This window comes from Rhea pennata, chromosome 16, assembly GCF_028389875.1.
Source record: "Rhea pennata isolate bPtePen1 chromosome 16, bPtePen1.pri, whole genome shotgun sequence".
Lineage (NCBI taxonomy): Eukaryota > Metazoa > Chordata > Aves > Rheiformes > Rheidae > Rhea > Rhea pennata.
In genome coordinates this window covers 1,339,267-1,364,809 of record NC_084678.1, presented here as the reverse complement: position 1 = coordinate 1,364,809, position 25,543 = coordinate 1,339,267, and the positions used below count along the sequence as shown (strand labels likewise).

The 25,543-nt window shown below is 41.3% G+C and overlaps 1 protein-coding gene across 6 annotated transcripts in view; it reads left to right on the top strand.

Annotated features, from left to right (window-relative positions):
* The first annotated feature begins 930 nt into the window (after positions 1–930).
* Positions 931–25,543, top strand: part of RALGAPB (Ral GTPase activating protein non-catalytic subunit beta) — a 69,378-nt gene continuing 44,765 nt past the window's right edge. For 5 of the 6 annotated variants that reach the window (XM_062589126.1, XM_062589125.1, XM_062589127.1 and 2 more), the window contains exons 1-9: positions 931–1,041; positions 8,346–8,558; positions 9,196–9,398; positions 14,639–14,802; positions 15,509–15,695; positions 19,118–19,249; positions 20,338–20,516; positions 24,303–24,451; positions 24,562–24,778. In XM_062589126.1, coding sequence (XP_062445110.1) covers positions 8,376–8,558; positions 9,196–9,398; positions 14,639–14,802; positions 15,509–15,695; positions 19,118–19,249; positions 20,338–20,516; positions 24,303–24,451; positions 24,562–24,778 — 1,414 coding nt within the window. In that variant the 5' untranslated portion in view covers positions 931–1,041; positions 8,346–8,375. Of the gene's footprint in view, positions 1,042–8,345; positions 8,559–9,195; positions 9,399–10,982; positions 11,032–14,638; positions 14,803–15,508; positions 15,696–19,117; positions 19,250–20,337; positions 20,517–24,302; positions 24,452–24,561; positions 24,779–25,543 lie in introns of those variants that run through there. The other variant, XM_062589128.1, reaches the window with a different exon arrangement.

Sequence of the window (25,543 nt, the reverse complement as noted above, 5' to 3'; positions counted from 1 at the left end):
TTTATGCTTTTTCTACTAGCTGTCTTTTAATCAAATACGACTTAACACTACTGGGTCAGTTCTTTCTGAAACTGAAAAGGTCTTTAATCAAAACCAAGGGCCAGGGAAGGCAGGAAATGAGACTGGGAATAAAGAAAGCTGGTGGGGAGGGATCTGGTATGTAGTCCTCGGAAAGGGGAGCTAGAGCTGCCTTTCCTCATCCCAGCTGGCCTCTGGTTTCAGACAGCAGGCATCCACCTGGGAAGAGGCCCGTGGCCAGCCAGGATGTCGGTGCGTTGCTGGCGTCGGCAGCTCTGCTCCGAGCCTCCACCTCGGCGCCCGGCTGACGAGCCATCACTGTCAGCAGCTGGTGGCAGAGCACAAGAAGAGCAAGGTGCAAGGGAGGCTGGAGGTGCGGTTCTCACCGTGGCGCCAGTTGGGGGCCCTGGCCCCACGCTGCCCTGCCTGCTCCCCAGGGACCTCGCTCACGCTAAGGCCCGGCTCTTGCTCCTGGCGACCCCGGTAGACCACAAGGCTCTAAGGGCCGCAGCCCGCGGTGGAGGTCAGTAAGGTCCGAGGCAAAGCCCTGTAGGGCCCCGCTCGCTGGGGTCGCCGCCGCTCTCGCTGCGGGCCCTCGCCAGAAGGCGGCGTGAGGAACGTCGTGGAGAAGGGCGGCAACGTGGGGGCGGGGAGCGCGGCCATGGCGCGCTGCCCCTTTAAGAGGAAGAGCAAGACGGAGACGAAAGGCGCTGGCGAGGTTGGCTCACGCACGCGCACACGGCCTGCTCCGCGACTTATTCGGCGCTGTCTGCATGGGGGGCGGGGGGTCTGGCTTGAGGATGGGCGGTCGTGCTGCAGGCGGCTGTGCGCATGCGCCCGGCTCCCAGCCGTGAGTTTTCTGGCGCTGCCGGAAGTGGCCGCGGGGAGCGGAGTTGAGCGGAGCAGGGCGGCGCGGCGTCTCCCCCTGTGTCGCCTCGGCCGCCGCGGGCGCCATGGAGCCGGCGGCCTGAGGGCGCAGCGGCCGGCGCTGCCCCGACATGCCCGCCGGGCCCTTCGGCGCAGGTAAGGCGGCCCGGGCCCGGCCCGCTCCTGCCGCCGGCGGGGCCTGTGGCGGCGGGCGCCGCCCGCGAGGCTCCCCACTGACCTCTGCGCTGCCCGCCGGGGGCACCTGCCCGTGGGCGGCGGCGGCGGGGCCGGAGCGGCGCGTTTCCGCGGCTCGTTTCCGCGGCGGCCTGCGGGTAGCGCGGCCGGTGGGAGCGGCCTCCGCGGGCCCCCGCCCGGTGGCGGCGGCGTCCCTCGGCCCAGGCCCTTCGCCGGGTGGCAGCGAGCGGCTCCGCGCGCGCCGGAGTCCCTCGAAGGCCCGTGCGGTGCCGCTTGCAGCTGGTGAACGTCCCTCCCCGGCGTGTCCGAGTCCTGCAAGCAGGAGAACGGTCGTGTGGGGGGGGGGGGAGTTGTCGTTACAGTTTCTCTCCCGACTGTGGATAATTTTGTGTTAGTGGCTGTAGTCCTATTGTACTGAGCGTTGTGATGTATCTAGCGTGATGTCTGGTTTTCCTTATTTGTTTTTCTTCCCATCTGGTAGTTGGAACCTGTGGGCTAGCAGCTCTGGTGGTGTGGAAGTGGTGGACAGTGGGAGAAACGCAGCAGACTTGCTGCTCAGGGGCCATCGGCTTCAGGAAAGCGCTTCCTAGTGGGACCAATGTGATTTGTAGAGTTACAGTAGGATCTGGACTGAGAAAGAAGTGCAAGTGTAAAAATAAATGATTGGGTCAAAGTTGTTTTCAGTCAAGATAAACGATCTGTGTCACAGTGGAGTTCATAAAGCAGTTTTTGGTGTAAATGAGAACTAGAACTCCTGAAAGTACCCAGCAGGCAGGTCATCTGACGACTTGCTCAGCATAGCTCTCAAAGATGAGGCTGACAGGAAGAAACAAGGTAGTAGTGATGTCTGAGTAGTAAACCTTGAAAACAAAGTAATATTCAAAACATGAAATTAATTGTTGTTCTTTATATCTTATAGCTCTGTTAATCTTCAGATTTTACAGTATCCAATTTCTAAGTAGCCTTCTTGAAGGTAGATACCGATGCTTTTTGCTTTGGGGAGACTGGTGTCTAATGGTGTTTTTGGAGACCAGAGTTGTGATAGGGTCTCTGAAGCTGATCAGTAGGGAGTGCCAGGGAGACTCAGACCCTCTTGTTCAGATGGCACTTTGATTGAGACCCAGCTTTTCATGCGTCAGACTCCTGTACCAGTTTCTGCTACAGTTAAGTGGTAACACTTCCTCCCTGGGTAAGGAGGGCTGTGATGCTCTTCACTTCTGCTCGGGAGCCATGTGGTTGAGTGGCTCACTTAGCCTGATCTAACAGAAGGCTTTGAATCAACGCTGCTTCTTCAGTATCTTGACCAGTAACTCCGTGGATATCCTGACATGGGTCTCCATTTCTTCTTTTGTGCTTAACAATGCTGACTTTTAGAAGAGCAGGGCTTGGAGTCTTGATCTCTGTGAATCTTCTGTCTGTCTGTTGCCTTATTTTATTTTTTTTACCTCCTATTCTGCTTGTTGTCTTTAGAATGTAACGTGTGCCTAGGTCACAGCGTACTTATTGCTTGGGCTCCAAAGGTGAGTTGCCTGGAGGAGTGTGCACTTCTTCAGTCCTCGTGGGCTTAATCTGGGAAAAGTGCCAAGTTATTTAGTCTTGGTAAGGTCTAAACAGCTCTCTGTGTACCCTCCAGCAGAAAATTGGAGGGTGAAGGGGCAGCTGTGCAAAGGTGAGGCAAGTGTCTGTGTTCAAAATGTAAGCCTCAGCTGGACTGAAAATTAATCATAAATATTTTGATACTGTTTGTGGCAAGATGGTTCTTTGGATGATGTGTCCCTTCTGACAGTAATCCTAGCATTTAGGGAGCAGATGTCAATACTGTTGGTGTGGTGGAGGTAGTATTGGTGAGAGGAACTGCTTGTTTTCCATGGAATGCTTCTAAAATGTATCTAATATTGTGGAACTTTATTGTGTAGACCCTTTGGATTGCTGCCAGTCTGAATTAGGTCCTATTGTCTTTAGTGAAGTCTTCCTTGGGCACCTCTCTGCTGCTTTGCATCTGCTGTGGTACTATTTAATAATATTAATGTCTCTGTGGAATGAGTCTGTGGGTGGGGTTGTGGGTTTCTTGTGGTATATGGGCTTTTTTTTTTTTTTTTTTTTATTTATTTATTTATTTGTCCTGATGAAATCCATACAGCTTCCATTTTGGGAGCATTTTTTTTTCCTTGTACTCCTAACCCTTTAGTGTTGTAGGCAAACAAAGCTGTTGAGCATAAAAGGCTGGATGTTCGAGTTCGGAGGGTCTTCCCCTATCCCTTCTCCTATCTGCTTTCTGCACAAACATTGGTTCTTTACTACCCCTGCTCCAAAAAAATCCACCTCTACATTAAGTTCTTTATTTGCTTCAAAAATATATACAGAATGTGGGTCTATTACTTAGATAATTCTCACCTTCTTACTTTACTGATCCAGATATATTTTGGCTGTAGTTTCCATCTGAAGTCTTTGGGGACTGGAAATAAAACTTAAATATGTTGATTTTGGGGGGAATTTTATAAGTTCATTAGTAACTTCTTCTATGTGTACCAACTTGTAGTGTCTTTATGTGCTTTTTCCAAACTGTCATCTTCCTGGTTTGAGGCAGAAGTCACATGTGCTCTTCTGATATCAAGTTAATCAGAGCAGTAATAGCCTGCAGAAAGGCTGAAATATCCATCTTCAGTAGTTTGTAAGGTGGTAGTTACTAAAATGACAACGTTGAAGTGAATCTGGAAGGAATATATTGAAATCCAAAGTATTTACCATACTAAGAAATATTGAAAGTATACTTGGTTTCATCAAAGATGACAAATATTTTATCTTCTCATCTATCAGCTGTTCTACCAGTGTTAATATTTACAACCTCTTTCCTGATCCCTCTGTTCATAAAAGAAAAGGGGGGAGGGAACTCAGCTTTTTATTTATTTAGCACAGCTTTCAGGAATAAAACTCATCCTGTTTCTGAATTTGAATATGTAAAATCACTTGGAAAACTTCAGAATTTTTATATTAACATCTATTCCTCCCCCAGTGTAGGTAGTCTGTAATTCTGAGTCCTTAGTGATTTTTAACCTCAAGAAAACATGTCTATGGAATAAATAGTCTCCTAAACTTTGTGCAGCTGATGTAATTTGAGCCAGGCAAAGTGCTTTTTGAAGCTGACATGCAGAAGCATGACAAAATCTGAAGTAAAATTAAGGTGCAGATTATATGTGATGTGGAAGTTGCATCTCTATCTTTTCGTTTGCCCTAGCTATTTAAGTAACTTGATAACTACAGTGTCTTCCAAGGGAGTAAGTCCTGCATCTGTAGGTAATGTATTACATATCTTTTGTCTAAAGGTTTTTCAAACTGCAGTAGTACTGTCTTTATGTTGAATCTGAAAACTGAATATTGTACAAGCATATAATTGCGCGGGGAGATTTACCAGCATTTTTAACCTTTTAAGTTATGTCCAGCTTTTATGAAACTGAAGTGTAGATGGCTTGAGATACAGTGAAATCCTAAGAAATAGTAAGAATTTTCAATTCAAATGATAGACAAAATGGAGTATAGGATGAAAAATAACGTTTCGGTCTTGCAAATAAATATTTACTGCTAAATGTATGAGGTGACTCAATCAGTGGCTTGGGAAATTACATCTCAGGAATTTTACATCTGAAGCATCTACTTGTGTTTTAATATTTTTTATGTACTGATAAGACTAACAGAAGATTTCTTATATGGTAGGATCAAAGGTAGACTTAAATATTAATAAGATACAGATGTGGGCATTAAAGTTGCATATGGAGGTCAGGCAGGAGGCTGTGAGTATGTGGCACCAGAGGCTTTGGTGACCCCTTCCTTGCGTCCAAATGTGCCTTATGAAAGGCATGTTCTCTGATTTCTGTTACAAATGTTCCTTGACCCCGAAGTTGGGAAGGATCTGATGGCGGAGCTTTGCGTCTTTGCTTAGCGCGGCTGGAAGCTGCGAGAAGGCAGGCGGTCACATCCTTTGCACTAGAAGAATGCAGGATTTTCACAGTGCATTGGAACTTGGGAGATCTTTTCTTCCCTGATCACTACATGAGAGCTTCTATCTGGGGGGGGGGGGGGCACCTATAATTTATCTCCATGGTGCAATACTTTGATGCTTCTGGGAATGCTGTTCTGGTGTAAAGGCAGAGTAAGTGTGCTTGCAGTTACTGATGCACTAATTTCTGCCATTAGCTGTTAGTTACCGCCTCTTCAGCTGAAGCTTGGCAATGGAAAGTGTGCACAGCTTGATCAGCTAAGGTAGTCTTATTTAAACCAGCGCTCCTCAAATGGTGTTATGCACTTCCCTAATGGACTGCTCCATGCCTGGTGTGAGGGATGGAGACTGCCTTTGCTGCTCCTCACAGAGGGAAGGGCAGGGGGAGGAAAGGGGTGCTGGTCTTGGGGAGAGGTGGTGCTGCAGGCCTGAGAGGGGAAGGAACAAGTGGGAGTAAGAAGTGCTAAGAGGGAGTTTGCAGAGTGGATTCTAGTTTACTTCTGCCTCTCTTGCTATCACTGCAAGCACACTGGAGATGAAGGCGATGTTCAGGTGGAGCAGAAGGAGGGGAAGGTGAAGAAGAGGCCATATGGGTTTAAGGGCATGAAGAAGAGGAAAAGATAGCAAGAGGGAAACCTATCCAAAGAAGTTAACCAGTGACTGAAGCCATTGCTAAGGCTGATGTTTTAGTTGAGGTTGTAAGTCCATCTTCACTTGACTTTTTAATATATTGTCTCTTTTCAGTGTCCCAAGAGCTAATGTCTTGGAATTGCTCTTTTCCCCTCTGAGCCTGAGGATAATGACTGCAATGCAATGCATGTCGCCCCTGCCACTGCTCCCAGAGGAGAAGAAACATCTAAAAGATGTAGAGGTTATACTTCCTGCAGGCTGTGACTGCTCTGATTAACTTGATATCAAATGAGCACATGTGACTTCTGCCTCAAACCAGGAAGGAGATAGTTTGGAAAACCAAGTTTTGAGGAGGAAGGGCAGCAGCAAGAAGGGAATCAACAGGCTTTTTACATAGCTTTTTGGAATAAATCAGCACTGAGGGGCTTAGATGGTGGTTTGTCCTTAGGAAAGAGTGTTTCCAGGCTCAGCTTCTTGTTTGGTTTTGGACCAAGAAGTGTTTAAGGGAGGTATTCTAAACATTCCTTGTATAGCTGCCTCCTGTAATGTGCTGGCTAAGTGTAGTGGACAAGCAATACTCAGCATGCCATTCATGACAGCTCGAGCTGATTGAAGTTGAGGCTGTTGAATACTCATGCCTGCTCTCCTGTGCCAAGCTTGGTTTTCTTGTTTTTATTGTTTGTGGTCAGCTTGCTCAGATAAGTGATCTGAAGACTGACAGCGTTGATGTGGGAGCAGAGAAAGAACAGATAGTACAGTCTCTCTTCTGCTTGCTTAGACTGCTGTGGTACCACCAGCTTAAGCAGTGGTTTTGATGTTGCTCTGATCTGGTACAAATGCTGACTATTGCCAGAAGGGATGTTCCTACCACCCCTTCTGGACGTGTGTTCTCATTGCTCCTTTGGCGCTGGTGTTCGTCTAACCTAAGTTGGATCAGATCCCAATACAGCTAGAAACTGTCCCAGCAGACAACTTTTGTGCTGCCTTAGCGCTTGCTGATGTGGTGGCATGTGGCAGACCTCCTTGTACTGCCCAGTGTGGCTGGACAGCAGTCCTGCGTCAAGCTGCTGGGCTAGTTGCACAGCATGCTGCCTCCTGGTCACCCAGTGCTGCTTGCTCTGGCCAGGCTCTGAAGCTTCTGCAAAGTTGCGTGTGTACTCATGCTGCAGCGTGGGGGCCAGGTTTAGCTCACGTGGTTAGAGCATGGTGCTGGTAATGTCAAGGTCACGGTTTCAATCCCCGTATGGCCTATGCTGAGCGTTGGACTAGATAATCTCCAGAGGTCCCTTCCAACCTTACTTCTATGATTCCATGGCTCTTGCGGCAGAAAGGCATTCCTGCCATACTTGATTTAGACCAACTGTGGGATGATACTTTTACTTTTGCTCCTTCAAACATACCTTATTAGGTTGTGACTTCATGACAAAGCAAAAAAAATGCTGTAAAAGCTAATACTGCCCAGAAGCAATTAGTTTATGGTCAGCTTAGCTCCTTGAACTGGCTCATTCTGTGACAGGTGAATACATCCAGCTGCAGTTGTGCTGGGGAGGTTGGAAGGGTGGCTCTATGCTTTTCTTATCTAGGTCTGCTAGACCTAATCTTGGAAACTTTTTTTTATCCTGGATCTATAAGGCAAATGTAGGTTAGGGAGTGCCTATGTGTGTTGACATCAGCTGACCTAAAGGAGCAGTAACTCTGTGTGCAGAGATGGAAGCCTTTGAATCTCTTTACCTTATTTCAACCGTAGCCAGTGCATGTCACTTCAGCCTCTTCCTAGGAACAGGATCTTTTACCAGGAGTTCTACCGGTTGTAGATAAACTTTCTCATAAACTGATAAAACCAGAATGGTATGACAATTGTGGTGTTAATTTTGACAAGTTATTTAGAATAAGTTATTGTAGGAGTCCAGTATGTCTCAGCTGAGTTAGATATGCAGATGTATTCATATGGCAAAAAGATTAGATTAGTGTGAAGACCAACCCTGTTCAACTTCAAGACTTAGATTTTTAAATGCTGTAGGGTTTACACAAATGTCTCAAATTTGGTAGCGATATGTGAGTTCATAGTAAAACTTTGAATCTCTGTTTAAAAAAGAATTAGCCTCCTGACAGTGATGATGTAGGGATTAGCTGAGATTTGGTGGATTCCTTCAGCACAGCTATACTTCTCTGTATGTGTCAGAATTTTCAGCCATCACTTTTGAGTAGTGCATGTGGTAAGAAGAGACTTAGGCATTTTGGAAGACAAAACTCAAGACTTTCCTGAAAGCTTACTGATACGCATTTCTAACTACTGTTGAGCTGAAGCAATGACTTTTTGTGCGTGTGTGTGTTCCCTTTCTATGTGAATGAAATACTTGTAGAACTGTTATCTTCTGTAAGAGCATTCTCCCTGCTTGTTCCACCCCTGCAGGGGCAGTGTGAAATGAAGTTATTTCTCCTAGATTCTTATGTGTCTCAAGCAGGTTGCTACTCTGTGTATTCAAGTTTTCAATTGAAACTTACTGTGATTTCTGGTTCGATACATCTGTTTGCATCTTGAACTTATGAGAGGCACACAGCCTCAGTTTTAGTAACTTAATGTCATAGACATTTCTACTAATTCTGTTTATTTTTGTCTTTTAAATGCCTTGTACCCCAGGTATTGCTTGGTTTGTAGCATAGAGGCACTATGTACTCGGAGTGGAGATCCTTGCATCTAGTCATTCAAAATGATCAGGGTAATACGAGTGTACTTCACAGCTATCCTGAAAATGTGGGGAGAGAAGTGGCAAATGCAGTGGTACGTCCTCTTGGGCAAGCTTTAATTACATCATCAGTTGGAAGTGAGAGTTTACTGAAAACAGACAAAGAAGTAAGTGCATTTTCTTAGAGAACACTTTCTTCATGCTAGATTGGCTACTTAATGATTTTCTGTGGACTTAAAGATTTTTTCTTAATAGTTTAACCCTTTGAAGTGTACTGTATTAGGTTAGTAATCCATATAAGTAACAGTGGACTTTATGGCCAAATAATAAGTGGTGTGCAGTGTTTATCTGAGCTCTTATATGAGCAAATTTGACCTGATGTTTTTTTATTAAAAAAAAAAAAAAATCCAAGAAATTTAGTGGTTAGCATATGAAAGTCTTTTTGGAGTGAGCTCATCATTGTTGAAACAACAAGTATGTGGGCTTTTAAAAAAGTCTCTATGTAGTAGCACTGGGTATGTGTAACTGTTGTCCTGAATTTAAAACTTTCCTGTTAATAACACTGTTGCGTGTTACCCAGTACTTGCATGCTCAGAGTTGTCTGTCTACGGTTAGACTAAGATTCAGGGCTTAGAGTAGTTTATTTGTAATTTTCAGATTTTTTTTAATGCAGTATCAAGGCCTTATGAAGTCATTAACTCATGTATGTGTCAAATGGAATTGGTTCTAATGTAATAACTATTAACTATTTTATGTGGTAAAAGCAATGTGTGCTAACAACATCTTGCTTTGTGTTTTGTTTAGGTGAAATGGACTATGGAGGTGGTTTGTTATGGACTGACTCTTCCTCTGGATGGCGATACTGTGAAATACTGTGTCGATGTATATACGGATTGGATTATGGCCCTTGTATTACCTAAGGACTCCATTCCTTTACCAGTTATTAAGGAACCAAACCTTTATGTTCAAAGCATTCTCAAACATCTCCAAAATCTCTTTGTACCAAGGTGAGTATCAGGTCAGCAGTGCTAGTGGTGGGGAAAGAGGTTCAGGAATTTAATGCTGTAGTCAGCAGGTAGCATCTGTCAGAGAGGTCTGAGTGAATGATGGAGGCTCTTTATTAAAATAAGAGTGCAGCTGTTGCAAGCCACAGTTAAGTTTGAAGTTAGGAGGTAGGCGTCCTCTCCAAACATGTTTTATAGTTTTCAGTAGTATGGCTGTTGCTGCAGTGTTTAGGTAACTACTTAAAGATCACTCATAGACTCGAATGTTTGCTGATCTGAGAACTTTGGTCATCTAATGGAGATTGTTCTCAGGGCTCGGGGAGGGAAATGTGTTTGGTACTGCTTAAAGCTGAAAACTAAAAGTGCATCTTGGCTATCTCATGCTCCTTTTACTTAAAGGGGGGCTGCATTTCTGATGTGATCCCGCAGTAAGGTGGCTTACTTCTCCATGCTTGCTGCCTGTTAAGTAACTTTCAAAGGACTCCACAGAGAAGTGCTTGCTCTCTAACACCCAGATATTATAAAGAACATCAACAGATAATAGTTTTGAAGATACATATGCTTCTAGATCTTGGACAAGAAGTTTTGTTGTTAGAGTGCTCTTGGTAGCATCATATTTGATTGATATTTTGACAAGATTACTTGCTGCTGTGGAGCACATAGATACCAGATAAGGAAAAGGAGACTGCCCTTTGAAATAGTAATTAAATATGACCAGTGTAATCACTGAAATCACTTAAAATCAATGTTTAGTACAAATGTATAAAGAACTATACCATCTGCCTTAAAGAAACTTTAATTTTGTATCACTGTAAGTGACCTTTAGAATGCTCTGCTGCACCTGGATCACTTAACATCACCTGACGGCAGTGTTTAATGAAGAATTCTGAATAGTAATTCGTACAAATTCGGACCAGGTGGTCACTGCTCTTTATTCACATATCTAACAGTTTACCCACTAACCTTAGTTTTTACCCGTTTTTGAACTTGTAGTAAAGGAGCCTTTTTATTTCTATTAAAAGATGGTCAGGGGAACTAGCAGAGGACATAAATTAGAGAAGGGCATGCTTCTGGATTAGACTTATACAGAAGGCTGCTTCTGACTGTCAGTTGCTTCTTGGTTATCTGGGTTTGGGAAGTCAAGGAAATGCAGGTGAACCTAGTTAGCTGCTTCCTAGTCATTAATTAGACTATGCCTGACTAGTGCCTTGACTGGGCTTGGGTGACCTCCTGAGGCTTGTCGTGGAACTCTCACTATAAGAATGAAGTCAGAATTAAACATCCGTAAAGCCTGCCACGAGAACAAAACACAAACCTGTGGCAAAGGAGAGCAGGAGTAATAGTGGTATCTCCGTGCCCCTGTATTTCTGCCTCTAGCTTTGAGCCACAGCAATGAGAATGCATTTAGGGCTGAGTCTCAAAGGTATTTATACAGTTAATATAAGTCTTTTCAGATGCCTGAGTATCTTTGTGGACCTTACCCTTAATATGATCCTGTCTTCTGGCTTTTTGTTCAGCTTCTGTTATGCTACTAATTTTTTTTGTCTGAGATCAAGTTCTCTTTGTGGTATGACAGCTCTAAGTCACTGTCTGAAATTTATCTGCAATAAATGATATGGAGACCTGGAAAACAGAGGTATCCAAGTGTGTGTGTGTGTGTGTGTATTCTTCTTTCCAGCTAAAACAAAAGTTAGGGAATGGAGAAGCCTTGAGTGTCAACTGGAGTAAACTTAAGGGCCTCTTGCTGTGCACATGTCAGTCTTTGGGCTCATTTTCCCACATGTATAATCAGTCTTGCACAAAGTGTTGGTACACAGTGAGAATGAGCCTGAATTCTTTTAGTCATTGATTGTAGGCACCAGCTACTACACTTGTTTTAAACACAAGATTGTTTCCGTACAGGTATTCAATATTTTACAATGCAGTAATTTTACAAAGAGGCCACTGGTGATGGCTATTTGTCAGTGTAAAGCTGTAGTTCAGAGAAATCTTAAAAGAAGGCTGAAGTAGAAGTTCCAGGTCCCAATTAAAGACTATTTTCATATCTAGTACATGCACATTTATCAATAGCCTATGTTTAGATTGCTAAAGAAATCTCTGCAGAATGACTGGCCTGCTTAACAATGCAGAATTAAGTCTACTGCCTAGAAAACTTTACACCTTCGGTGCACTGGAGAATAAACTCGCTAGTGCATTAAATAATTCTTACTGTGATCCCTTGACTTCTTCCCTGGCAGAGGCCACGTTAGCAGGCAGTTAAGAAGTCTTGGCAGAAGCTAGTGTTCTACCTTTCTTTCTCAAACTTCCATTTATTGAAGTTGATGCAGGATAGTAGACTGAACTTAATGGCTTTTGAATGAAGTAATTAACATCCAGGCACAGGGAGGCTGGAAACACACAATGATACCTTAAAGTATAACAGTCTTCTACTCTTCTTCCAAAAGCCCCTGTTACTTACCTGAGATGCTGTTTTTCATGGCTGTTGCATGCCATACTTGATGTTCAAGCCTCTACTCCCTTTTCAAGGAAGAACTACAAAGTTTCTCTTCCATGTTCCTGTGTTCAGAATTTAGTTCAGAACTCCAGCAAGAGGAAAGCAGACTATAAATGCAGAACTGAACTGTGCCCTCCCTTTCTTGCGGGGGGGGGGGGGGGGGAGATGCTTGTTTATGCACCTGTGGAAGGAAAGGGGTAGAAATACTTTTATTTTACATAACTGATCCCATAGGAGGTTCCTGCAAGAGCTGCCGTGCAAGTATTCTTTTTGGGCAGCTCTTGCAGCAACCTCCTTCTAGGCATCTCCTGGATAAGTGTCTCTTGTTAGTGTGCTTAAAATATTAAGCATTTATTAGAAGGCTATTTAATATAGGAGTTTGTGATTAAAATAGCTTCATTCCTCATCCTGTTTCCCTAGAAATGATGCGGCTGTTAGTGTCTCATCCTTTAAAAGTGGTGGTCTAAAGTTGCAGTGAGAGTTTCAAACCCTAAGGATGTACAAATGAGTGGTTTCAAATGGGGTCAAAAAGCCTCAAGTGAGCGGTTCAAACTCAAATAGTGTCAGAAAAACATGTATTCACCAAATAGATTGCTCTCTAATTCACAGTAGTTTGAATGCTCAGCTAAAGCAACAGTTTGTAGGCGCAGTCCTTGAAAAAGGTGTGCTGCTGAAAAACAAGAAACTGAAAAATAAGTGAGTCAAGTTTCCTTTTTTTCTGTTTACCTCATGGACTAGAGGGAGGGTGCCTGTATCCTCCTCTCCACCCATGAGGTAATGAACACCTTTTTCATAGTGGAGTTGAGTGGTCCTCAAGCAGCCCCCAGGCTGTCTGTCTCTCACCACCCTATGATAATCGGAAAACCTTGCTGCTTGCTTGATTAATGATGGTGGTTATTGCTGTCAGATACGACTTCAGTGCAAATAGATGTTTGTTTGAAACATGGAAAATGTGAACACTCCCCTATACATACAAAACTCCACAAACAGAATAGGGAGATCAAGGCATAGACTTGGCATCTGGCTAGTGGGTGCAACTGATACATCTGGAATCTCTTGAGACACCATGTAGATAAATACAAGGCTGTCCAAACATAGTAAACACTTTTGGTAAGAACTTCTGGGCTAAATACAACACCCTGAAACTATTCCTATTGCTTAAGCGTGTGGGAACCAAAAGATCAAGTTCTGTAGAAATCTTAAAACATGCCTGCAAAATGCTGCAAACTAAGTTGCTGTTCAGTTGATTTTGTAGAAGAGAGTTACTAGTAGGTAAATGGAGAGTTCAAAGTTGTTTTCCCCAGGTTCGTTCAGAAGCAACTCGTTGGTCATCTTGTGTATGGAGCTCCTTAAATGTATGCCTCTTCCATAAGTTTCACTAAATTATTAGGGAAATAAGTTGTGAGACAGCTTTGGAACTTCAAGAGAATAAAAATTAAGAATATCCTTTGATAAAGTATTTGCCTTGTTTCTCTGGGAAAAAAAAAGTACTAAAACCAAGGCAGAGCTTTTTATCCCAAGCTTTTGACTGTCTGTTAGGTTGTAGCGTTTGCACTGAGCAACCCACTGAAATCCAGAACTGCGATTAGGAGTCTGAAATTTTGGATTAGATATTAAGTGTCTTGTCTCTCTGTCATCTTGTTTCCAGTATTGCAATAAAACCTTTATTCTGTTAAGATAAGAGTTAAAATAGCATTTGTACTGCTTGTCTGTCCGTAAGCAACCTCAGTGTGAGCTACAGTGTTTCTAAGAAAAGCAGGCATTTATCTAGTGGTTCATCATATTCTTGCAATGCTTATCCCATAACACGAGTTGTGCCCTATACCACATTGAAGGATTGGAATCTGGTAATGCTACTTCGTAGTGCAGCAGAGAGAAATATTTTCATGTTTTTTTTTTCCATCCTTTCAGTAAGTGGCAGGGATGAGAAAACAGCTTGTGTCTTGAGAAAAATGCACACATATATTGCACACCTTAGTCTGTAATCCACTCTGAATTTTTCTCTGTAAACTTTCTGGCTGCCTCAGCTCTGTTTGCCACAGTCCTCAGACACGTCTCAGAATATTTCACGCTAATATTTAGCACTTAAGTCTGCCTTGTCTGAGCTAACTGTTTGGGTGAAAGCCTGCTGCTCTTGTGCATGGAAGACTTTACGCAGAGTGACTCAGCAGTGATAAAGTATATGTAATGGTTACTAGAGAAATCTTGACGCTGTCAAGTCATTTCCTTCCTTTCTTCCTTGTCCCCCTTCTTCTAATTTGATTTTCCTATTTAATGACCCTTTTCTGCCTTGCTTTATGCAAGGAATTTGGGGTAGGGGTTGGGTCTATGTTTGGAAGTGAAAAGAGAACTGGGCAGAAGTTAAACTAGTTTACTAACAGCATTTTTCTTCTAACTTCAGCACTTTCTTCTGACTTGTGTATGTTATAATTAGTGATGTCTCAACAAAATTTGAATTTAACTTTTTTTGATCTAAAATATATCTCTTTGTGATAATGTGTTGTAGTTTCTCCAGTTAAAATGTTCATTTTACACTGTTGTGTGTAATGTAATAAATGTTACAGTATATCTCATACTTACTACGGCAGAATTAGGATGCATACAAGCATTTTAGCTCATGTTCTTCACTCTTGTTCAATAATACTGATATTTTCTCTTGTAACTGCTCGAAGTCCAGATTGTTGTATGTATTGCTTTGTGGTGCTTTGATTTGTTTAGAGGCTCACGTAGTGTTGTTCTTCTCTTGTAGGCCAGACCCTGCATCTAGTCAGATTAGGCTGTGCTTGCAGGTTTTGAAAGCTGTCCAGAAACTGGCTCGTGAATCAACAATTATGGCAAGAGAAACCTGGGAGGTTTTGTTATTATTTCTTCTCCAGATTAACGACACTCTTCTAGCAGCTCCAACTGTACAAGGTTTGTGTTCAACTTTCGTTTGGTTCTATTACTGGGAAAATCTTTGGCTCTGCTTGCTGTTCAGCTGCCTGGTGGGGGAAACCTGTTAAATGCTCTTAGTAGCCACAAGAGTGCAATAACTTGTTCCTAATTCTGCTACTCTACTCTGAAATAAAGCACTACCAGAAAAGATTGAATGGTTTGGAACTGAGTCTGTTCTCCAAAATGTGTTTCAGTAAAGCAGTGAACTGTGTACACTGACAGGTCACAGAAACGAGTTTCAGATGACATTGTTTCCTGACTGTTTCTCTGAAACACATGTGCCTTGGTGTTTGGCGTGACTGTTGGAAAATAACATTGCCAGTATATACCCATCTGTAAATAAATAAATATGGCATCAAGTATACTGTGCAAGAGTACAGTTTAATTAATGTTAGTTGTTGTATTCACAATATCCCTTAGTGACACACATATATGGTTGAGCTTTAAATAAAATTTTGATCTTGTAAAAAGCTTAATTGACTATAGGAAGTAATTAGGAGTCACTCTTGAAAATGAAGACAAATTTAAGAATATTTTTGCAATTATCACTTAAATTGAATCCTAAATATATGAGATATAATCATGACGACTGAGACTTCTACAAGATCAAAAGGATCCTTGGAGAGATGACTGAAGTCCTTTAGATTGACTACATACTAAAGGCATGCTTTGTTTCTGCTATAAGGTGGCATTGCTGAGAGTCTGGCTGAAAAACTGATTGGCGTGCTGTTTGAGGTGTGGTTACTAGCTTGTACGCGGTGCTTTCCAACACCACCTTACTGGAAAACTGCCAAAGAGATGGTGGCCAACTGGCGACATCACCCTGCTGTAGTTGAGCAGTGGAGCAAGGTTATCTGTGCCCTCACTTCCAGGTAGGAGAAATCCCATGGAAATAAAGGTGCACCTACTGAGACCATCAGTTATACTTGTTTTCTATGGTATTTGCTTATTTGTGGAATGCATTGTGGTCCAAAGTGAGTTTAGCAAAACAAGTACATAATCAGAGAGACTACACTAGCATTCTTGGCTTCTACTTTTCACGCATATATGACTTCATTTCACAAGTGAACAGCTAAAATGTTTTGTTTTTGTATAATCTCAGCATCTCTCTAATATTTAGCACTTTACAGCATGAGTGTATTACTCTCCATCATTGTTAACTTTTTTCTGATGCACAGAAGGGATGGATGAACTATAATTTGGTGCTATTATAGTACTATTATAGTCTATATGTTTAATGCCGGTTACCACCAAAATTATTAAGTGCTGTTACTACCGTGTAATATCTGCATAGTGTTATGTTTGAGGCAACTCTAGAATTCTCCATCTACTTTTCTCTAAAGCTGAGGTAATGTTTATATGTGTCTGGCTCTTGCCCCTTGGCAGCAGGGATGTAGGAGGGCCAGAAGCAGGCTACAGTCTCCTCGTTCTGAGCAGTGGTGGTGGTCCTCAAGTGAGTGTCTGAGTACAGCTGTACCAAACCACCTGAAGCATGGGGTTGGTGAGGATCTGTGGGCTGCTTGACAGGTTAAATAGGAGGTACTGAACAATGAGGAGAGTCTCAGTGCTGTTAAAACTGTGGTCCTCATGGTGTAGAGTCTTTGTGGAACAAAGCTAGTCCTTTCCCCCAACAGGATCAGATTAGTTGGTAAAGAGAGGAGTGGAGGGACTGTACCTCTTTTTCCCAACTCTCCTGAGACTTTAGTAATCATCTGTCTGAAAGGCTGAAGATGTATTAAATCATCTGCATTCTGAAGAGCTCAAATAGTATCATCCTTTCCGCTCATAGGGGTTTATTTTAACTCAGTGAAAACTTTTACTTTTGAGGTACTTGTTAAAGTATCAAGTGTGGATGGATTTTCCACCTCATGTAGCTACTTGATAAACCTATGGGGAAATAAGGCTGCAACACAAGTTCTGTGCCTTTCCCACGCTATTTCTGTAGCTATTTTTAGCTCATTAGATGTAGCATTGCATAACAGAAAATATTTATGATTCACTGATCTGAAAAGAACAGATCTGCTCCATGCACTTCATGCCCATGTTTTATCTCCCACTGTTGACTAACAGTTTTAGTTCTGTTGATGCATAGTAACCTACAAGTTTTCTACGATGTTTCCTTAGTCTGCATTTCTGCTGCATAGTAATGTTCTTTTTACATTATATATATATATATATATATATATAAATGGGACTCCTTTGATGTTAACTTTTTTAGCGCTATTTGAAGCTGCATACTTAGTACCTCAGTGGAACTCCAAATTCAAAAAGTTGAAGTGTTGTTTTAGTAAACCATTTTCTGAACGGGGTTATTAGCAATAAGCTGAAAGTAAGCTCCTCAACTTAAAACCATATAGAAGTTCTTTATTTGGGAACTGGTACACTTTCTGAAGTGTTAAAATCTATATCCATGTGGATGCGACTTCACAGAAAAATGAAACCAAGGTCTTACTCCTGAGTTTACCAATAGATACTTCTTTTACCCCTGTTGGGTTCTTTACATCTACTCTAAGTCATTGTGGTGCATGTGTGGATTACCATTTATTTCTGCGCTCAGTCGTTATGGAAAATGTTCTGGTTTTCAATTAGGATGCAAATCACATTCCCTGAACTGTTTTCTTCCAGCTTGTAAAGGGAGAAATGGAAAGTGGTGCAGTTTACTGTAGTCCAGAGATGAGAGGCTACTGCTTAAGTTCTAATAGGGGACACTCAAGCCTGTCCTCAATGAAAAGACAGCAACTCCAGCATGACTTGGCATGGTGGATGCCCAGCTAATGCTAGGCTCTACTAGATTAGTCAGAACTTGTTCATTACGGAGCAAAAACATAGTATTCAATGGTTCCTCGAGAGCACGACATAAAAATGTGTGCACAGCATACTGGAAAGCAGCTTCTGCCCAGCATGGGTCTGGGGATTTCTGTTTTGGTCCTGAAGGAGGCATCGTGTCCTAGGGCTCTTCTCTCTTTTCTGTCCAAACTACTCGTGTCACAGATTGGTTCCCTACGCACTTTGGGTGCCTTTAGCATTAATTGGGTAGCAGTTGCTGTAGTGCCCGATGTGGCAGGGGAGTAAATTTCCAAGAGAGGATAAACAGTAATTCAACCTATACAAGTTTTGATTTAGGAATCGGCTATAGGCTTCTGTTCTCCCCTTTCTCTCATTTGTAATGACTTTAGCTCTGTAAAACATGTAGGTTGGACAAAGCTCTGTAAATGGGCATTGACAAATGGGCCATTTCTTATCTGGTACAGGCAGCTCTCAGTTTAGAAAAAAAGATGTGATTATAAGTGACAAATAATGCTGAAAGTGAGTTTAGGCTAGGGAAAGATGAAAACTAGTTTCTATGGGTGTGAGAAGCCTGCGACAGCACAGCTTGCATCTCTTGGAGAATATCAAGATAATGCTGATCAGGGAAATTGGTCCGTAACTTTGCAAAATTGAGGATGAAATAGGGGTTACATAAGACAACAATGGCTCAGAGCAGCCTATAAGTGACTGGTCAGGTAGTTATAGCACTTTTAATGAAGGATCTTAGTTCATTTATCTTAAGCCATTATCATGACGATAATCGTGATATCATGATCGCATTGCTGTGAAGTCCTCTTTGGGTGCTCTAAGTGACCCTGCTAGAGTACAGGGGTTGGACTAGATGATCTCCAGAGGTCACTTCCAACCTCAACCCTTCTGTGTTGCTGTGGTCTGCTCTTCCCTGCTGTGCAGCACCTAGCTCCTGAGAAATGCAGTGCCTCTCTTCTGAAGAGCTTGCTGGTTTTTACATTGCTTCTCCTGTGCTTGTTCTAGGATTGCATTGAGTGCTGCTCATGTGCTGGTGTAAATTGTAAGTCACCGGTAATTTGGGATTTAGGCCTAAAACTTCCAAGTATTTGTGTATATGGCCTGCTGGTGTTGTTGGATACTAGCTAAAGACCTTTGAGGATATAAGCTAAGTTCTTTAAAGTTTTTCACTCTGTATGTAATATCTTGTCAGTTATATATGTAACTATATTAATTGGTAATCATTCTGGCTAAACCGACAGGAGAGCTGCTATAGAATGCTATACCTTAGCAACTCTGGTTTGGTTTGACCTCTGGTCACACTCCAAGGGATTTATTTTTCAAAATTTTTTGATGAATAAAAATTTGTATAAAACAGAGCTCTCTAGGAAAACTTAGAATGATGAATGTGTTGCTTTTATGCTCACTGGTGGACTGCTGATTTCTTCCAGGCTCAAATGTATAGTTAAATTTTGAGGTATATTCATTGAATGACAGGTCTATCTAACTTGCTTCCTAGGTTGCTACGTTTTACATACGGGCCTTCGTTTCCTCCATTTAAAATTCCTGATGAAGATGCAGGTCTGATTCCTCCTGAAATGGATAATGAGTGCGTTGCACAAACTTGGTTTCGCTTTTTACATATGCTAAGGTATTGTAATTACAGCCATATATTGTTCATGTTCTTGAATCTTTTTATGAACTTGCATTATAAATGAAAAAAATTTCTGGAGATTGGTGATGTTAAGTACTGAAATAGAAAAGCGCATGAGAGACTTGTTGGAATAGTGCCCTGAAGTAGTACAATGCAAGGTTGTGAGTGGGAAGTGTTCAACTCTAAACTCATCGACTCTTTCAGAAGCTAAACTGGTTTATTTAATTTAAAAAAATAAGTTTGTAGCTATTAAGCCTTTTGGAAGATCTTAAAAATAAGACTTCAATACAATTCTGTTTCTTTGAGATAGCAAACAGGAAAAGCAGAACAATAGCACTGAGATATGTATGCTGCTTCCATTTTATTTTCCATTCCATTTTATTTTCCATTCCATTTTATTTTCCATTCCATTTATGCACATAAAGCATATTTTAGTCATGAAAGTTAAGTAAGTGTTAAACGATTTAAAGTCTACTTTTAACTAGTTAAAAATCTGTTTTTTTTCTCTATTTGTGATAATGATGTCACAAGTCTTGTACTCTCCAAATCTGGACTTACAGTTATAGGACTTGTATCAGACAGAAACAAGATCTCAAGATTTTATAGCCCCTGCTCTTATACCTTGTTGTCATTATTTACTGATGATATTTAATTAATTGCTAACCCTTTTAGAAGAAACAATTTTAACGATTTCTGGACCTCTTGAAAACTAAGTTCAGAAGACCTCTTATGTTGTTAGTATTACTGTAACTGCAGGATTATTCTATGGAGTTTATGCTTTGGTTCAATGGGTTGATTAATAAAATTATTAAGCCTATTTGGATAATGTTTGAAATGAAGGCAATGAAGTCCTGCCAACCCAAAAAATCAACTTTGTCGTTTGTGATGAAGTAATAGATTAAAAAGACCAAATACAAAACATGCTAGTACAAGACCCCTCTTTTGCAGTTACAGTATATTAGATACTCTCTTTTGTTGCTGTTTGTTTAAATATGTCTAAGATTAATCCATCTTCAAGCATTCTTAAAATTCTAACAGCTATTTTTAAACTGACTCAAATATATTTTGTTCTCTTCTGTGTGCAGTAATCCTGTGGATTTGAGTAACCCAGCCATTATTAGCTCAACCCCCAAATTTCAGGAGCAGTTTTTGAATGTGAGTGGAATGACTCAAGAACTGAATCAGTACCCCTGCCTTAAACATCTGCCTCAAATATTCTTTCGTGCCATGCGTGGGATCAGCTGTTTAGTGGATGCATTCCTAGGTAACATTTTTTGTCTTGTCTGTGAATAGTTAGGGCTAGTAACCTAATCTTTATTTTATTCTTTTAAAATCTGGATTCTTCAGCAACACTGGTGTAACAGTCTAATTTGTCACTTGCAAGTATATCCTGAGATTGACAGGGAAAGAATGTAAAATCACTTTTGAATGGCCATAATTTTAAATAAATGCCTGTTTAAAAAAAAGTCTAAAATAAAACTGGACGTCCTTCTTCCTCAAATGACTTTTTTTTTTTTCTGTCTACACCACAGCGCAAGTTTTTTTTAACATGTTGTCAGCACTGACAACTTTGTCTATAAACTTGGTGGCAAAAGTTGTGTGCAGCACTTGTTTTTATAAGGTATTGATTCTTGAGTGGCATCTTTAGATATTTATGCTACAAGTACCAGTTTCACTTAGTTTAGGATTAATGAGTGACGAGTGCTACTGAGAGGAGAAGATGTGTTACTTTGTGTCTATGGTAATTGGGTAGTTTAAATTTCAGTAAAAGGTAAAGTAGATGTAAGCACTAGCTGCTAATTTTTAAATAATACTATATAGTGCTGGAAATCTAAGGTTGTATTCTGAGTATGCTTCACGTTTATTGAAAATTCTTTAGAGATAATATATTCTTGAAAATTCTAAAGAACTGTCTCCTGCTGCTTTTTTGATTAATTATATGCAAACAAATGTTATCATCTGCCAGAAGTGTGAATTAATATGAGCCTGCAGAATGCTTGAGCAGATATGTAAACTGAGTTCAGAAAAAGGTTGGCTGCTGAATTAGACTGTTAGATTTTACATGCTGTTTTTTTGTTTTGTTTTTTGAAAAACCTGAGTGGTTCAGTCCCTTTAAACAAAGCATCTCAAGACCCTCCTGTCTCACTGAACTGTAAAATTGTAAGATACTTTTTATTGGAAATACATGCTATGTTGCTGTAAAAATACTGCAAGGAAAAAGAATTATTGATATTTTTTTCCGTATTGCAAAAAAATTGTGGTTGTCCAGGACATACTGAAATTATTGGTTAGACTGTGATACTGAATTTTGAAGCCTGTTGCATCCACTGAACTTCTTCCAGATGTCTTGCCACCAATTTTAAAGACTTGAATGATTATTCTTTACTACTACCAGATGTGAAATTTTAAAGCATTCTGAAGTGTGTCTGATAAATAACCGTGTGGTTTGTGAAAGGAAGGTGGTATGGTAGTCTTAGTGACTTGAAAGTTATTTTACTTGAAGGGGCTAAAATGGAAAACTTTTTTTGTGAACAAATCATTGAAGCATCCCCTCCATCACAGATAGATACGCAGCATATTATATTGTGTTTGCTTCATTTTATGCAGTAGCAACTGCATATCCCTCTATTTAGGTTCAGGTTCTAACTGACCTCTGTTTTTAATTAAACTACTAAGAACATAAAAATAGTAATACTAACAAAGGCAATATTAAGACTAAAATGTGAGTTTCTTAAAAAGGGATAAGCTCTTACACATGTATGAGAGGAAGAAGTGACTGAAGATTACAGAGATGCTTCCTTCTCAGATTCCTGGTCTCCTCGGTCTGGAGTGCCTTCCAGGGAAAAGCTGTGTCCCTTTGGGACTGACTGTACAAAACCACAGTCATAATGCAAGCCTCCTCTTAATTTAATTAAAACCAATATTATGTAATTTAATTGAATGTAGGCTAAAATGTAGAATAGAAGCTTCCATAGTGGCGTGAACGAAAGGTGTTTGGTTTTTGAAAAAAGGGGAAGTGTCTGTGTTCTTCCTTGAGGATTTCTTATATTCCTAACTGTACTCTTGATCCTTTGGTCTGATGTGTCAAAGCGTAGACCACAGCAGTTTTAAGTGCTGGAATACTTTTTCCCTCCAGCAAAATGGCAGAAGGAGTAATAGCAATCTGTATCTCCTTCCTTAGGTCAGTCACCTGGAAAGATCTTCTGTGTTCGTTTTTTTTCTCTCTCAAAAACTCCTTGTAGTCATTAGTTGTGGGTTGACTGAAACTTGAGTCTGTATTTTGCAATGTACAGAGCATGGCTGCTCATTCTTACCTCCAAAGTGACCTAAGAGCCAGATGAGTCAGGTATTAAAAGTAATCTCAAAATAAACCTGAGCAATGTATGGCCTGACTTCATTAGAAAGATCTCCTTGACTTGCTCTGTCAAACTCTGCCAAATCCTATTGTCGCAGGTGGAAAATGTGCTGCACTGGAACAAGATAAAATGTCTAACTGAAGATTACTATAGGGTGTTCCTGTGGGGAATCCTTTACTGGCCGAGTAAGTTGAGTTTTAAAAAGCTGTTAAATACAGCATGTACTGAGGAGAAGCATACTATATCCAAGTCTCTGTGAAAGTGTCATTGGTAATTAGCACTTACTGTCAATGGAGAAAGTGGTTTATAATGGAAGGCTTGTGAGGAGCATGCCTTGCAGTGGAGGCAGAGGAAAAATCAGGCTGTTCGCTTTGCACAGTGCTTGTACCTCTCCTGGGATGTCTGTTTATGGTCAGTTCCTCTTGTACCTTAGAAATAGGCTGCGATTCTTTTTTGATATTTTTAGTACTAATGTTTGTAAATAGTCCTTTCTGTAGTTTCCGTTTGCACTTGAGTAGTGGTGACCTGTCCTCACTTACTCATGTACACAGCTTCTTGTCTAGATAATAGTGGTGAGGAGCATATGTAGCTATATCTGGAACCGAGGTCTTCTGCGCCAGTGAGATGCACAGTGCTGCCGTGTGCGCCTTGTCAGCACAGACTCAACTGTAAGCACATTGGGACTGTTGCTTTCTACATGAGCTTTCGATAGGACATTGAACCAGAGACCTCAGACTTCTCAAGATCTAGTGTAGTTTGGACCCAGAGTATTTGAGAACCCATCTGGAGTTCAAAGATGAAGACTACAGGCTATGATGATGCACTCAGCACAGCAGAGCTCTTGGTGAAACTGCGTTCAAGCTGTATGCGTGCACGAGAGGATGTTCTCGGACAGACTTTAGAATTGCGATGTAGGCTCCTTCAGCAACAGGAGGCTGATGCAAATCTCATTGCCTTTTACATCAAGTGCCATAGCACGTGGTTTTTTTTTTTATTATTTTGCCTTCTCTGATACGTACTTACATAATGTGTGTGTTTGGCAAATTATTACAACGTACTCAAAAATATTTAACGGAAGCAATGCATTTCATGGCGCGCACTCTACTGTGGCGGGGGGGTATAAGACAAACAGTTTACCATGAGTTAGCTCTTTCATCATGTGCTGTGGAAAGTACTTGGATACTTTGATAAGCAGAATCTAAAAATCTGAATCAGATTGATCTTCAAGCACACTACAATTTCCCATTTAGTTTCCTAGTGTGGCGACAATGCTGATGTTCATTAAAATGGGATAGAATTGGGATAGATTGCTTCTGATTCAGTGACTAGGAAGAGCAGCTTTTCGTACATCACAAGTGTTTCCCTGAGGTTCAGTTTCAGAAGATGACAACTGATCTAATGTGTTGCTGCTGCCGTAAAATTATGGCTTGCTCTGCTTTCTTACGCCATCCCTTGTAGCGACTTTTGTACTGGACGATTCAGTGATCTGATTCAGCTTGCTCAAATGTCAGAAAACAGTTGGGTTTCCTTTTAATAATAAAAGTAGAAAGATGTTTTCCGTAATAGAGCTCTTTTGGCGACTGGGGAGAGGTGAAAGAGCTTATCTATTTACAGAAGGCCCAAATATAACTCTGTTGCTGTGTATGAGCTTATGGAAGTCTTGCTTTAAGTTTGTTTTATTTCTTAATCTACAGGCATTTCACGACCCCGGTCAGATAGTGCACCCCCCACACCGGTAAACAGGCTGAGCATGCCCCAGAACACTGCTATCAACACAACTCCACCGCATAATCGAAGGCATCGGGCCGTGACTGTGAATAAAGCAACAATGAAAACCAGCACTGTAAGATTTCATGCTCTGTTTTGAAGTGCTTGGCGCTTTTGATGGTTTTTTGATTAGAGAATGTAGCTTTCCTTGCTTCTAGTATCTAACTTGTTCTTCTGTTCAAATAGGTAACTACTGCACATACTTCGAAAGTGCAGCACCAGCCCTCCTCTACTTCTCCACTCTCTAGCCCGAACCAGACAAGTTCTGAGCCACGGCCACTACCAGCTCCACGCAGGCCAAAGGTTAACAGCATCTTGAACCTATTTGGATCATGGTTATTTGATGCAGCATTTGTTCACTGTAAACTTCATAATGGAGTAAATAGAGACAGCAGCATGACTGGTAAATATTGCTGAACAGATATCTGTAAATATTTTTCCTTGTTTTACTGACATTTCCTACCTGCAAGATTAACATATGCATAATCAAAAAAACCCAATCTAATAAAGTCCTATATTGTGGTTAACCCCTCCCAGCTGAGCCAGCACCTGATCCTAGCCAAGAAGGTGTTTGGGACTTCAAAACTTTAAAATTAAAAAATCACTTTTTGCTATTAAATACTCTGTTGTTCTAACAAACATAGCAGTCTCAATTATGCTAGCAGAGAAAACATCAAGCGAAGAAAATAACGTGGTGAAGGAGTTAATTTCCAAGTTTAAAATATCTCTTTGAGTAATAGCAACTTTTTATAAAGGCTCTTTAATGTTCAAAAATTTTAACATCAGTCCCAGATACTGCATGAAGTGGCACTTCCCCTTGTTCTTGTAGAATGATGTAAAAGCAGAAATCCTTAAAATCTCTAGTAAAGTTGCTGCCTTCCAGTGATGGCTGCTGCATGTTTCCATGCATGGCTTGATCCAGGTTGTCTTCAGTCCTAAACTGCTGGGTTTATTTCATCTCCTATGGTTTGCTTTGCTTTAGAGCTTAGATGTTTTGAGACACGATAGCAGAGGTAGCGCTCTCTGCTCAGAGGCTTCTTAGCACTCTCCTTCCTTTGGTGATAAGTATTCAGAAAAGAGTAAACATTACCAATCCTCTTTCTCCCCACTCTGTTCTTTATTTAGTATGTCAGATGTCCATGAAAATTTGCCAAGAAATCTATGTCAA